The sequence below is a fragment of the Myxocyprinus asiaticus genome, chromosome 37, assembly GCF_019703515.2.
Source record: "Myxocyprinus asiaticus isolate MX2 ecotype Aquarium Trade chromosome 37, UBuf_Myxa_2, whole genome shotgun sequence".
Classification (NCBI taxonomy): Eukaryota; Metazoa; Chordata; class Actinopteri; order Cypriniformes; family Catostomidae; genus Myxocyprinus; species Myxocyprinus asiaticus.
The window spans coordinates 23,033,586-23,047,999 of NC_059380.1; the positions used below are offsets into that span (position 1 = coordinate 23,033,586).

The following is a 14,414-nucleotide window of genomic DNA, read 5'->3' on the forward strand; positions in this document are numbered from 1 at the left end:
CAGCATGATTCAACCAATCTAATGGTGCACTTTCCTGTGTATGGTGTCAAGTTTCAACATATACGATATATACAAGGTATTAAAATGAATAAATGTCTATTTTTCCAGCCTGTTGTGTAAGTAATTATTTATTTATTACCCATTATTCGTTTTAGATAGTTATTGAATATTGTTATTTACATAGGCTATATATACATTAATGAAATCTTGTTTTATTATGTATCGTATTTCAATGGGGATATCATTTATTACAGCTGACAGTTACGCAAACAAGGTCTGAACGAGATCAAACTGAAACCCATGGCTGTTTAATACTTCTGTGCACAAATTTCAAGGCTGTTTATTGGATCAATTTAGGTAAACGTCATATTATGCGACTATGCATTATTTACGGAGAGCTTATGACGTACTAGTTAAGTCTTGCACTAAGAGCAGGTGATGCAATCACATCAAGCACTGACTTAGTTACAAATTAACTAGTAGTTACTAAGCCCTTAGTGTTTTTTTAATTAACTTTAAGAACATACAAAGTCAATGCCAGGGGTAAACACAGATGAGAATTCAATTACATGTTACAAAATTAGGAAATATCATAAAGATTACATAGTGAGACAGTTTTGAGGGCTTTGGAGTTGCTGGAGGCAATGAGACTGTCCAGGTAGGATTTAAGATCCTTACGAAAAACGAAAAAGTATGGCTTAGTACCCTGAAATTTACATTTGTGTAAGAATTTTTGCCAGAAAAAAAAAAAAGTTTATCAAAAAATATTGGTCCTTTTTTATCAAAGTTATGATGACCAAATAAAACATCATTGTATAATAAAGAAACTCTGTGATAAAAATATACGTACAAAGATACAGAAATCCTTCCAGAACAAAGTTGTATATGTGCATTCCCAGAAGAGATGAGAAATAGATTAATATTCAGCACCACAGAAGGAACATAGAGAGTCAATATCTGGAAACATCTTTTTTAAATAGAGACTTAAGCCCTTAGCTGTGAACTTTACATCCCAACTTAAGTGAGACATTACGCACCACTTGTGCAACCCTACCCAGAGGCCGTGTTTTTAAATGGATGTCTTTGGAGAAGATGATTGAGTGTGCTGAATAAACTGCTTGAGGAAACTCCAACGTTTTGGAGTTAACTATGTGTGGAAATCACTACGATAAATGACTGTTATAACAGAAGACGCGGGCAATTTTGCGACAAGTACGTGTCAGTTTACGGCTCGCTCCATTTATTTGAACGGTATCCACAAACGTTGATTTACTGTCGTAACACGCTAGTTGGCCTTTACGCTCTCTCCTACGGTAAAACGCGGAGTTACTTATCCCAGTATAGAAGTTCTCTGTCCAGAACATTACGCTATTTATTACTGTGACTTATTTATTTAGAGACGGACTCAACATCCACCATAAAATGCCGTTTATTTTGAAATATGAATCATACATGTTCTTTTTATACATTGGGTTATGGCAAATGTAAGCTATATACACAATAACAATGCAGAACATAAAAATTTCAAGAGTCCACTGCTGTCGGTTTTGTACTTTTCCTCTGTAGTTTTTCATGGATTCTTCCTTTCAGTTTCTTATTTTTTCCTCTGATCTTGTCTAGTTCGTTTCTTCTTTTTTCCTCCAAATCTGGATCCTGTGATTGATAGAAAATACATTTGGTAAATTGATGTGATAGACGTTCAGTCTCTTCAATTGGCTGCACTGCACTTTAAAGTTTTGTTTTTTTTCTTTTGTTTCATGGACTAAACACTGAAAAAAAAAAAAAAAAAAAAGTCTTTTCAACAACATTCAGTAGACAAAAAAAAAAAAATCCTGACAACATGAGTTGAGAATTAGTATTTTTGAGCAATGGGTTCCCTCAAGATTTTCATAATGGTAGTTTTGTATTTATAACTAAAATAAAGGTCTGTGGTAAGCATACTTTAAGATACTTGGATGTTTTATTCTACAACATAAATTACACACTGTCATACCTCAAACGTAAATTTTGGAGCTGCTGTGTATAAAACAATTTTTTTTTAACACAGAGACTTCAAAATTCACGTTTGAGGTATGACAGTGTGTAATTTATGTTGTAGAATAAAACATCCAAGTATCTTGAAGTACAGTGCATCCGGAAAGTATTCACAGCGCTTCACTTTTTCCACATTTTGTTATGTTACAGCCTTATTCCAAAATGGATTAAATTCATTATTTTCCTCAAAATTCTACAAACAATACCCCATAATGACAACATGAAAGAAGTCTGTTTGAAATCTTTGCAAATTTATTAAAAAAATAAAATCACATGTACATAAGTATTCACAGACTTTGCTCAATACTTCGTTGAAGCACCTTTGGCACCAATTACAGCCTTTGAAGTCTTTGAATAAATTATTCAGATACTCTACAACCACCATAGACCTCTACAAGCTTGGCACACCTATTTTTGGGCAGTTTCTCCCATTCTTCTTTGCAGGACCTCTCAAGCTCCATCAGGTTGGATGGGGAGTGTCGGTGCACAGCCATTTTCAGATCTCTCCAGAGATGTTCAATCGGGTTCAAGTCTGGGCTCTGGCTGGGCCACTCAAGGACATTCACAGAGTTGTCCCAGAGCCACTCCTTTGTTATCTTGGCTGTGTGCTTAGGGTCGTTGTCCTGTTGGAAGATGAACCTTCGCCCCGGTCTGAGGTCCAGAGCGCTCTGGAGCAGGTTTTCATCAAGGATGTCTCTGTACATTGCTGCATTCATCTTTCCCTCGATCCTGACCAGTCTCCCAGTTCCTGCCGCTGAAAAACATCCCCACAGCATGATGCTGCCACCACCATGTTTCACTGTAGGAATGGTATTGGCCAGGTGATGAGCGGTGCCTGGTTTCCTCCAGACATGATGCTTGCCATTCAGGCCAAAGCGTTCAATCTTTGTTTCTCATGGTCTGAGAGTCCTTCACGTGCCTTTTGGCAAACTCCAGGCGGGCTGTTATGTGCCTTTTACTGAGGAGTGGCTTCTGTCTGGCCACTCTACCATACAGGCTTGATTGGTGGAGTGCTGCAGAGATGGTGGCTCTTCTGGAAGGTTCTCCTCTCTCCACATAGAAACACTGGAGCTCTGTCAGAGTGACCATCGGGTTCTTGGTCACCTCCCTGACTAAGGCCCTTCTCCCCCGATCGCTCAGTTTGGCCAGGCGGCCAGCTCTAGGAAGAGTCCTGGTGGTTCCAAACTTCTTCCATTTACGGATGATGGAGGCCACTGTGCTCATTGGGACCTTCAATGCTGCAGAAATTTTTCTGTACCCTTCCCCAGATCTGTGCCTCGATGCAATCCTGTCACGGAGGTCTACAGACAATTCCTTGGGCTTCATGGCTTGGTTTGTGCTCTGACATGCACTGTTAACTGTGGGACCTTATATAGACAGGTGTGTGCCTTTCCAAATCATGTCCAATCAACTGAATTTACCACAGGTGGACTCCAATCAAGTTGTAGAAACATCTCAAGGATGATCAGTGGAAACAGGATGAACCTGAGCTCAATTTTGAGTGTCATGGCAAAGGCTGTGAATACTTACGTACATGTGATTTGTTTCGTTTTTTATTTTTAATAAATTTGCAAAGATTTCAAACAAACTTCTTTCACATTGTCATTATGGGGTATTGTTTGTAGAATTTTGAGGAAAATAATGAATTTAATCCATTTTGGAATAAGGCTGTAACATAACAAAATGTGGAAAAAGTGAAGCACTGTGAATACTTTCCGGATGCACTGTACACTTACCATAGACCTTATTTTATTCATTGAAAACTCCCCTCATAAAAACCCACTGGAAATTCCTGAGGGAACTCATGGGAGATTCCATGTTCACCTACAAATTGATGTCAGGGCTGAACAGTTCTATTATTTGTTATTTGTGTCCACAGATGCTTTTGGTCGGAGTCTAAATATCAGTGTAAAATCTCTTTAAAAATAGTGATAAAAGTTGTATACAACTCAAAAAAAACTAACTATGGTTAGTTTTTTCCATAGCTTTCTTTAAGCAACCTCTTAGGTCATCGTTTGCTGATTTGGTTGATTCTATAGAGTGTAAACCATCATTTTAAACAAGAGTAAATCTCTGTCAAAGAATACAGTGGTGAGTGAATTTAGAACAATGTAAAGGATATTAAGGTAGGCTACTTAACTGAGAAACAAGGTCTACATTAGCAAAACGTCATAATGCTCTTAATGGATTACAAAATTATACAGTGGTACCAAGAAAAAGTTTTTGATTTTGGGGGTCCCTGTGTTCTTCTAAAAGAAAAAGGCTGGCAATATCAGCTTTAAAGCATACAAAAAGAGACTCACTTTCCCCTCTAGAATCATCTGTTTCCTTTTGTTTATCTTCTTTTTCTCATCAAAATCAGTCGACTCCAGTTTCTACAACAGAATAAAAGATTACACAAAAAAAAAAAAAAAAAAGGTGCAATAAATCAAATCAAATGAATATTTAAACTTAAGAGTCTCACAATTTCACACTGTCGTCTTGTGACATTGACTTGAGTAAGAATCTTCAACACCTCTTTTTCTTCAGCAGGAAACTCCTTCAGTTTCACCTCTAAACACACAAACGGAGTTATTCAGACAGCGAGACCTTCCGAAAAAAGTACAGTATTTTTCTTGCAATGTTAGTAAAATGTTCTCTAAATGACCATTTTATCAGAGCAGTTGCAGTTGCAAACTTACGTATCTGTTCCTCGATGGCACTGACGAGGTGGATGTCATACTGTGTGACTAGTGTAATGGAGACGCCATTTCGGCCTGGACGACACAAAAAAGACAATGTAAGCTGAACAACATTTATGTTAACAGAGTGCTAGTAATCAAGCACTAAACTCACCCGCTCGAGCAGTTCGTCCCACTCTGTGAATGTAGATTTTTGGCAAACCTGGCGTGTTGTGATTGATAACAACTTGCACTGTGGGAATATCCAAACCCCTGCAAATAAGCACAAAACAACCAGACAAAAAATACATTACAGGTGTAAAAAGTATGAAATGACAGAGATTATGCACAATCATCTGCCTCTGTCTTTGCGCTGTACCTTGCAGCAACATCTGTGGCTATGAGAATTTTGAAGACATTAGACTTGAACTTTGCAAGATTGGCAAAACGCTGTCTCTGAAATTGAAAATAATAATAAAAAAAAAAAAAAAACATTAGCATAGACATTAGGCAGTCAGTGAGAATCAATTGGATCTACAGAGCATGCTACTTACTTGCTTCATCATTGAGTGCAGAGAGATGGTTGGAAAACTGAATTCACGCAGCATCATTGTGAGTATCTGACAGTTCCTGTCATATTACAAAACAACATCTTAACAATCATCTTAAATATTACTTATGTTAAAATTTACTCATTCCTTTGAAACTGACAACTTACTTGCATGTGTTGGTGAATATTATGATAGACCAATCATCATGTTCATCTTGGAACTTTTGGATGAGATGGACCAGGTAAGCATCCTTGACTTTCTCAGGAGTGAGGATGTATCTTTGATCTAGCTCTTCTACGGTCTGCACCCTGACAGAGAGCGCAAGCTTTAACTTAACAGTGAATACTGGAAATCATCAAATCCAATATAAAAAGTCATCTATTTGACAACCTTGTCACGTTAAAACAATGAGGATAAAAACGATTTATAAATCGCATTTCAACTTAAAACATGCGCACATGAAGGTGACGGAACTTTATAAAGATGGAAAAGGATATAAAAAGATATCAAAAGCCTTGAAAATGCCAGTCAGTACTGTTCAATCACTTATTAAGAAGTGGAAAATTCGGGGATCTCTTGATACCAAGCCAAGGTCAGGTAGACCAAGAAAGATTTCAGCCACAGCTGCCAGAAGAATAGTTCGGGATACAAAGAAAAACCCACAGGTAACCTCAGGAGAAATATAGGCTGCTCTGGAAAAAGACAGTGTGGTTGTTTCAAGGAGCACAATACGACAATACTTGAACAAAAATGAGCTGCATGGTCGAGTTGCCAGAAAGAAGCCTTTACTGCATCAATGCCACAAAAAAGCCCGGTTACAATATGCCCAACAACACCTTGACATGCCTCACAGCTTCTGGCACACTGTAATTTGGAGTGACGAGACCAAAATAGAGCTTTATGGTCACAACCATAAGCGCTATGTTTGGAGAGGGGTCAACAAGGCCTATAGTGAAAAGAATACCATACCCACTATGAAGCATGTTGGTGGCTCACTGATGTTTTGGGGGGGGTGTGAGCTCTAAAGGCACGGGGAATCTTGTGAAAATTGATGGCAAGATGAATGCAGCATGTTATCAGAAAATACTGGCAGACAATTTGCATTCTTCTGTACGAAAGCTGCGCATGGGACGCACTTGGACTTTCCAGCACAACAATGACCCGAAGCACAAGGCCTAGTTGACACTCCAGTAGTTACAGCAGAAAAAGGTGAAGGTTCTGGAGTGGCCATCACAGTCTCCTGACCTTAATATCATCGAGCCACTCTCAAATGTGCGGTTCATGCAAGACATTACCAATTCTCCAAGGGTATGCAAACTTTTGAGCATAACTGTATGAGGCCCCAGAATCTTTAAGAGTATTCGCAAATTCTGCTATCTGCCAAGTGTCTACAACTCTAGTTTCTATAAGTATTAAAGCAGCACCATCACTCTGTCCTTTGCATTTCTACACACTCTCCTGAAACTTGAGCAATGACTCACTCTGATTTGTGCTCCCAGAAGAAGGGTCTGTTCATGGCGATGCTCTGCAGCTGCTGCAGTGTGTCTGTGAGGGTGGCGCTGAACAGCAGGGTCTGCCGTTTTGCGGGCACAACACCGAGAATGACCTCTAGGTCTTTAGTGAAATCTGTGCAGCCCTGCTCTAAAAGACGGTCAGCTTCATCCATGATCTGCCGCAAAAGAAGCAACAATTCCATAAAAACTGCTTAAATGAATATTCTGGGTTCAATTCAAGTTAAGCTCAATTGCCAGTATTTGTGGCATAATGTTGATTACCACAAAAATTTATTTCAAACAGTCCCTCCTTTTCTTTTTAAAAAGCAAATATCGAGGTTACAGTGAGGCACTTACAAATTAAGTGAATAGGGCCAATTATTGGAGGGTTTAAAGGCAGAAATCTGAAGCTTATAATTTTATAAAAGCACTTACAGTACATTCATTCTGCTGTTAAAACTCATGTATTATTTGAACTGTAAAGTTGTTTAAAAACAATTTTTACAGTCATTTTAGGGTTTGTTGACATTAAATCATCATGACAATGAAGTTGTAAAACTGGCTATAATTTACACAGAAATATAAGTGATTTTATCACACTAAAATGTTAACACGCATATTGTTTGTATCTTGTGGCTATACTTTTGGAAAAAGTTATCATTTTAACGTTCAAAAACTGGCCCCCATTCACTGCCATTGTAAGTGCCTCACTGTCACAAATTTTTGCCTTTTTTTTTTCTTTTTTTACATTTTTGTGGTACTCAGTATTATGCCACAAATGCTGTCAGTTGAGCTTAACTTATATTGAACCCGGAATATTCCTTTAAATCAGCTTTAAACATGATAAAAATAGTACCAGTCAAAAGTATGGACCCCATTCTTTATTATTACCATTTTCCAGATTTTAGAATAATAGTTAAGCCATCAAAATTATGAACTGACAAATGGAAGTATGGGAATTATGTTCCAAAAAATAATAATTTAAAACCACCTTTTTCAAAGTTGCCATCCTGTGCCTAGATAACAGCTCTCCACACTCTAGAAATTCTCTCAACCAACTTTGTGAGGTGCACCTTGAGATGCTTTTAAAGCATTACTGAAGAAATTCCCATGTATGCTGGATACTTGTTGACTGCTTTTCACTTACTAGTATCCAGTCCAACTCATCAGTTTCAAAAAAACATTTTTTAATCAGCATTTTATTTTTTCTACAATACTAATTTCAAGCATTCAGTATAAGATTTTTAAGATCACGAGAAAAAATAATTCAGTCAATCAAGTGTGTCCATACTTTGGACTGGTAATGTATGTAGATAAAACAATCATTAGTAAATACAGATTTCACTGGAATCTATTTGGAGGTCAGATTCTTACTAGAAACTGGATTCTGTTCAGACTGATCGTGTCAGAGCTTCTGATGTGATCAGCAAGTCGTCCTGGTGTGGCAACAACAACATGCGGCTTTCTCGACAACTCCAAACCCTGAGTGACCATGTCTTTTGGAAGAAAAATAAAGCAAACAGCATATAAAGAACTATAAACATATTTGTCTATAAATATTGACGACCAGGGTTTCCAATCCCTTTGAGCAATGTTACCATGATGTTCCCAGTCGTTTGTGATTACTGACCCTTCGTTAAGCCTGCCTTAACAGCACTGACCAATCCTACCTTAGCAATTGTTGCCATCTGCTATATTTTTAGACAAGCTTTTGCTCTTTGCTAATGTGATTCTATTGATGTCCTGTGCCTTTGGATGGTTTCAAATGGAATTATTCAGAAATTACCCAAAAACACCGTAAAATGTTGTTGCTGGGGCACTTCTTTTGATAATAGTGATACAAGCTCCCCAGAAAGGATGCATTTCCGAAATTATTAAATTAAACCTGTGAAGTGTTCATGTTCGATTAAAAATGTGTTAGCCCCCATTCATGTCAGTCATTGTTAAGGACACCTACATTTGCTCCAAGTGTGGAGGGTCAATACAGATTGCACTCACAAAGAGTTTCTATCCTTTGTTTTTGTTTTTTACTTCTATCCAAATAAATATTTTAGAGCTGAACATAACTAGAAAATTGTGTATTCACTTTTTAAGATTGTACTATTTTCCATGACTTTTCCAAGACTGTAAATCAAAATGTTCTGGCATTTCCAAGTTTTGTATGAAAGTTGGAACCCTGTAGCACAAAACTGACAACTTATACTTTTTTATTATTATTTTTTATACTTTGTGAGCACAGACAACTTAGTGTGCACTCATGGAGTCTGTGTCTGACAGGCACACTGTGTTTCTATTAAAGACTACAGAGAACAAGATCTGAACTTAAACCGTAACGCATTTCCAAACACACAGATAAGGTGCAATTTACCCTTGCTGTGTACAAACCTGACCATTTCAATATTTTTATCACTGTATATAAGCCACAAAAAATGAGGAATGCAGAAACCATGGAAAATTCCTCCATTATGTTATATTCAGCATTTTGTAAGTGTGTGCGTTTTTATAGGGCTTTTGGCTTTTTAAATATTAATGAGACTTAATGTGAGGGGAGTATAAGTATCTGCACTCAAATGAATGTGCTTTGGTTTTAAAAAATGAGGTTTGTGGTTTATGCTATATACTTTGTAACCTTTGCTTCAAGATATAGGGCCCTATGAAATCCTTTTCATTATTTTTCCAAATTTAGTTTCATTGTTTCCCAAATTCCATGTTTTCCATTTAATTATTTCTGAATTCCATGTTTTAAAGTTTAATTTAATTTGATCATTAAAAAACTGTCTAATCAAATGAATTCATAGAACTTTAATTAAATGAAAACAGCACAATTACTTTTGAACATACAGTTGTGCTCAGAAGTTTACATACCCTGGCAGAAATTGTGAAATTTTGGCATTGATTTTGAAAATATGACTGATCATCCGTCTTTTATTTAAGGATAGTGATCATATGAAGCCATTTTTAAATCATAATGATAACAAATGGCCCTGATCAAAAGTTTACATACCCTTGAATGTTTGGCCTTGTTACAGACATACAAGGTGACACACACAGGTTTAAATGGCAATTAAAGGTTAATTTCTCACACCTGTGGCTTTTTAAATTGCAATTAGTGTCTGTGTATAAATAGTCAATGAGTTTGTTAGCTCTCACGTGTATGCACTGAGCAGGCTAGATACTGAGCCATGGGGAGCAGAAAAGAACTGTCAAAAGACCTGCGTAACAAGTTAATGGAACTTTATAAAGGTGGAAAAGGATATAAAAAGATATCCAAAGCCGTGAAAATGCCAGTCAGTACTGTTCAATCACTTATTAAGAAGTGGAAAATTCGGGGATCTCTTGATACCAAGCCAAGGTCAGGTAGACCAAGAAAGATTTCAGCCACAACTGCCAGAAGAATTGTTCGAGATACAAAGAAAAACCCACAGGTAACCTCAGGAGAAATACAGGCTGCTCTGGAAAAAGACGGTGTGATTGTTTCAAGGAGCACAATACGACGATACTTGAACAAAAATTAGCTGCATGGTCGAGTTGCCAGAAAGAAGCCTTTACTGCGCCAATGCCACAAAAAAGCCCGGTTACAATATGCCCAACAACACCTTGACACGCCTCACAGCTTCTGGCACACTGTAATTTGGAGTGACGAGACTAAAATAGAGCTTTATGGTCACAACCATAAGCACTAAGTTTGGAGAGGTGTCAACAAGGCCTATAGTGAAAAGAATACCATCCCCACTGTGAAGCATGTTGGTGGCTCACTGATGTTTTGGGGATGTGTGAGCTCTAAAGGCACGGGGAATCTTGTGAAAATTGATGGCAAGATGAATGCAGCATGTTATCAGAAAATACTGGCAGACAATTTGCATTCTTCTGCACAAAAGCTGCGCATGGGATGCTCTTGGACTTTCCAGCACGACAATGACCCTAAGCACAAGGCCAAGTTGACCCTCCAGTGGTTACAGCAGAAAAAGGTGAAGGTTCTGGAGTGGCCATCACAGTCTCCTGACCTTAATATCATCGAGCCACTCAGGGGAGATCTCAAACGTGCAGTTCATGCAAGACGACCAAAGACTTTGCATGACCTGGAGGCATTTTGCCAAGACCAATGGGCAGCTATACCACCTGCTAGAATTTGGGGCCTCATAGACAACTATTACAAAAGACTGCACGCTGTCATTGATGCTAAAGGGGGCATTACACAGTATTAAGAACTAAGGGTATGCAGACTTTTGAACGGGGGTCATTTCATTTTTTTCTTTGTTGCCATGTTTTGTTTTATGATTGTGCCATTCTGTTATAACCTACAGTTGAATATGAATCCCATAAGAAATAAAAGAAATGTGTTTTGCCTGCTCACTCATGTTTTCTTTAAAAATGGTACATTACCAATTCTCCAAGGGTATGCAAACTTTTGAGCACAACTGTACCATTACATTATTTTTATCAAATGAAATTTCTTCTATACAGATCCTCACAGTACAAACACAACACAACATTGGAGATGTTTTTGTTGTCGTCAAATACAGTGCTGCACAGCAGAGCATCACAGTATTAATAAAAGCATTAATGAAAATTTGTTCTGTACAACAGCACTTTTGCTTGTTGTGAGATATTACTTAAAATATAATGTAACAATTATTTATTTATTACTATTATATTTATTTATTTTTATTATTACCACTACATTGAATGTTACATCTTACTACACAGTGGTAATATGTTTCTATCACAATTTCACATGTCTAGTTAAATTTAAATTTAAATTGAAGCACTTTCAGTCTGTCGTTTTTGACGACCACTTCACACCTCATAAAGACACAGTAGGTAGTTTTTTATATTTTTGTTTTCATTTTTCAAATATTCATGTTTACAAAAGGAACCAAAGTGATCTCCAACTGTAACCAAGCTATCTACTGTATCACGTTCAGTTCAACTATAGCTTATTTTCGGAATAAAATGCCTAGTCCTAATCGACGTGCGACTCAGCTTCACTTATTGTACTGCACTGTCAATTATTATATCCAATATTATCTGTCTGAGAAACAATTAGGGGTCACTTTTTATTAAATTAATGAAGTTATTTACTTTTGATACTTAAGCACTTCAAAACAAGGTACTTTTACTCTAGTAATATATTGGTGTAGTATCTGTACTTTTACTTAAGTATGGAACTTGCACTTAGAGGTTATAAATACTGTCTTACCCATTCCTCCCACGATGATACAGTCCTTTAAGCCTAGTGGCTTCCCTAATGCTCGAAACTGCTCTGCAATCTGGTAAGCGAGCTCTCTGGGCAGACAGAAAAAGACAATACATAATTTACTGCACTGAACAAGATATCTGGAAATGAAGATTACAATATCACATATGTAAATCATTAATAAGGTAAATGTTTGGTAAACAACTGACAGCAAGAGAGCAAACCTGGTGGGGGTTAAAACTAAGCAGAAAACACCATAAGGGTCCTCAGCCAACTTCTGCAGCACTGGAAGAACAAAAGCTGCCGTTTTTCCACTTCCAGTTTTGGCACAGCCCATGCAGTCCCGACCTGTGTGAAACACAGAACTCCAATGAAGCCAAGAATCACTCCGGCATGTTTAGTACAACATATGAAAACACAATCAACACCATTATCACCATTAACACACTTCATCCCCATCCCATTTGAGATCAAAATTTTGTTTTGCGTTTCAAGGCTCAAAGTCGATGTATTTTACGCTGAGTTGTCAACTTGATATTATGTGAACATTTTACATGGTTGCCCCTCTAAAAGCTGATGTCTTTGTCAAAGCTCCAAAAAAAAGAAAGCAAGTAATACCTGTCATAATACAGATACAAATTATTTATCTATTTTAAGGTCTATCATAAATGTATACAAGATTGCTGTGACTCATTTAAATCATATTAATTAGGAATCTTCATTTAAAAGCTAAAATTTTAAATACATTTAAAATGTATTATATATACACACTGGCAGCCAAAAGTTTGCAATAATGTACAGATTTTGCTCTTATGGAAAGAAATTGGTACTTTTAGTCACCAAAGTGGCATTCAGCTGATCACAATGTATAGTCAAGACATTAATAACATGAAACATTACTATTACAATTTGAAAAATAAATTCAGAACTTCTTAAACTACTTCAAAGATTTCTCATCAAAAACTCCTCCACGTGCAGCAATGGCAGCTTTGCAGATCCTTGGCATTCTAGCTGTCAGTTTGTCCAGATACTCAGGTGACATTTCACCCCACACTTCCTGTAGCATTTGTCATAGATGTGGCTGTCTTGTCAGGCACTTCTCACACACCTTACAGTCTAGCTGATCCCACAAAAGCTCAATGGGGTTAAGATCCATAACACTCTTTTCCAATTATCGGTTGTCCAATGTCTGTGTTTCTTTGTCCACTCTAACCTTTTCTTTTTGTTTTTCTGTTTCAAAAGTGGCTTTTTCTTTGCAATTCTTCCCATAAGGCCTGCACTCCTGAGACTTCTCTTTACTGTTGTACATGAAACTGGTGTTGTGCGGGTAAAATTCAATGAAGCTGTCAGCTGAGGACATGTGAGGTGTCTATTTCTCAAACTAGAGACTCTGATGTACTTATCCTCTTGTTTAGTTGTACATCTGGCCTTCCACATCTCTTTCTGTCCTTGTTAGAGCCAGTTGTCCTTTGTCTTTGAAGACTGTAGGTTACACCTTTGTATGAAATCTTCAGTTTTTTGGCAATTTCAAGCACTGTATAGGCTTCATTCCTCAAAACAATGATTGACTGATGCGTTTCTAGAGAAAGCTGTTTCTTTTTTTTGTTGTTGCCATTTTTGACCTAATATTGACCTTAAGACATGCCAGTCTGTTGCATACTGTGGCAACTCAAAAACAAACACAAAGACAATGTTAAGCTTCATTTAACGAACCAAATAACTTTCAACTGTGTTTGATATAATGGCAAGTGATTTTCTAGTACCAAATTAGCAATATAGCATGATTACTCAAGGATAAGGTGTTGGAGTGATGACTGCTGGAAATGTGGCCTGTCTAGATTTGATCAAAAATGAGTGATGGTGCTGTTTTTACATCAGTAATGTCCTGACTCTACTTTGTCATCAGTTGAATGCCACTTTGGTGAATTAAAGTACCAATTTCCTTCCGAAACAGCAAAATCTGTACATTATTCCAAACTTTTAGCCGCCAGTGTATACACATTTTGCCACAAACTTCTCTGAAATGTTTTTTAAAGGCACGCAATTTGTTTTTACTGGCTACTCAACTATTAAAATACATGGGGAAAACAATGGTATTAAAACGGGTAAATACGACAACTCAATTTATTTATACCCTATTTATGCCCGTGATTTGACTAATTCTAACGGCTTAATGCTGTTATTGTGGCATGCTGACGCAGGTATTTACCTTCCAGAATAGCAGGGATGCATTTCTCCTGTACTGGGGTCGGTCGACTCATGCCCATCTGCTTACACTGCTGGATCAACCACTCACTGAGCCCGAGAGACTCGAACGTGGTCATTTTCCACGTTATTTCAAACTAAATACCCAAAATATAAATATGATCTCTATTAATCGTGTCCTGTGCAGTTAATCCCCTTTAAAACCCGATCGCAAGATGCCTCGTGTAACTCTATGTCGGACGCATGAATTGTACGTCATGTATTGATGAGGTAT

At 37.4% G+C, this 14,414-nt stretch overlaps 1 protein-coding gene across 1 annotated transcript; it reads right to left on the bottom strand.

Moving 5' to 3' along the window:
• Positions 1-1,413: 1,413 nt before the first annotated feature.
• Positions 1,414-14,380, bottom strand: LOC127427654 (probable ATP-dependent RNA helicase DDX49). The gene is made up of 13 exons (XM_051675360.1): positions 14,145-14,380; positions 12,160-12,283; positions 11,939-12,024; positions 8,113-8,234; positions 6,727-6,914; positions 5,413-5,553; positions 5,249-5,324; positions 5,074-5,150; positions 4,870-4,967; positions 4,716-4,790; positions 4,499-4,587; positions 4,338-4,409; positions 1,414-1,653 (listed from the first exon to the last, which is right to left on the bottom strand). The coding sequence occupies exons 1-13, from the start codon at positions 14,257-14,259 to the stop codon at positions 1,525-1,527; spliced, it is 1,392 nt and encodes a 463-aa protein (XP_051531320.1). The 5' UTR covers positions 14,260-14,380; the 3' UTR covers positions 1,414-1,524.
• Positions 14,381-14,414: the final 34 nt, after the last annotated feature.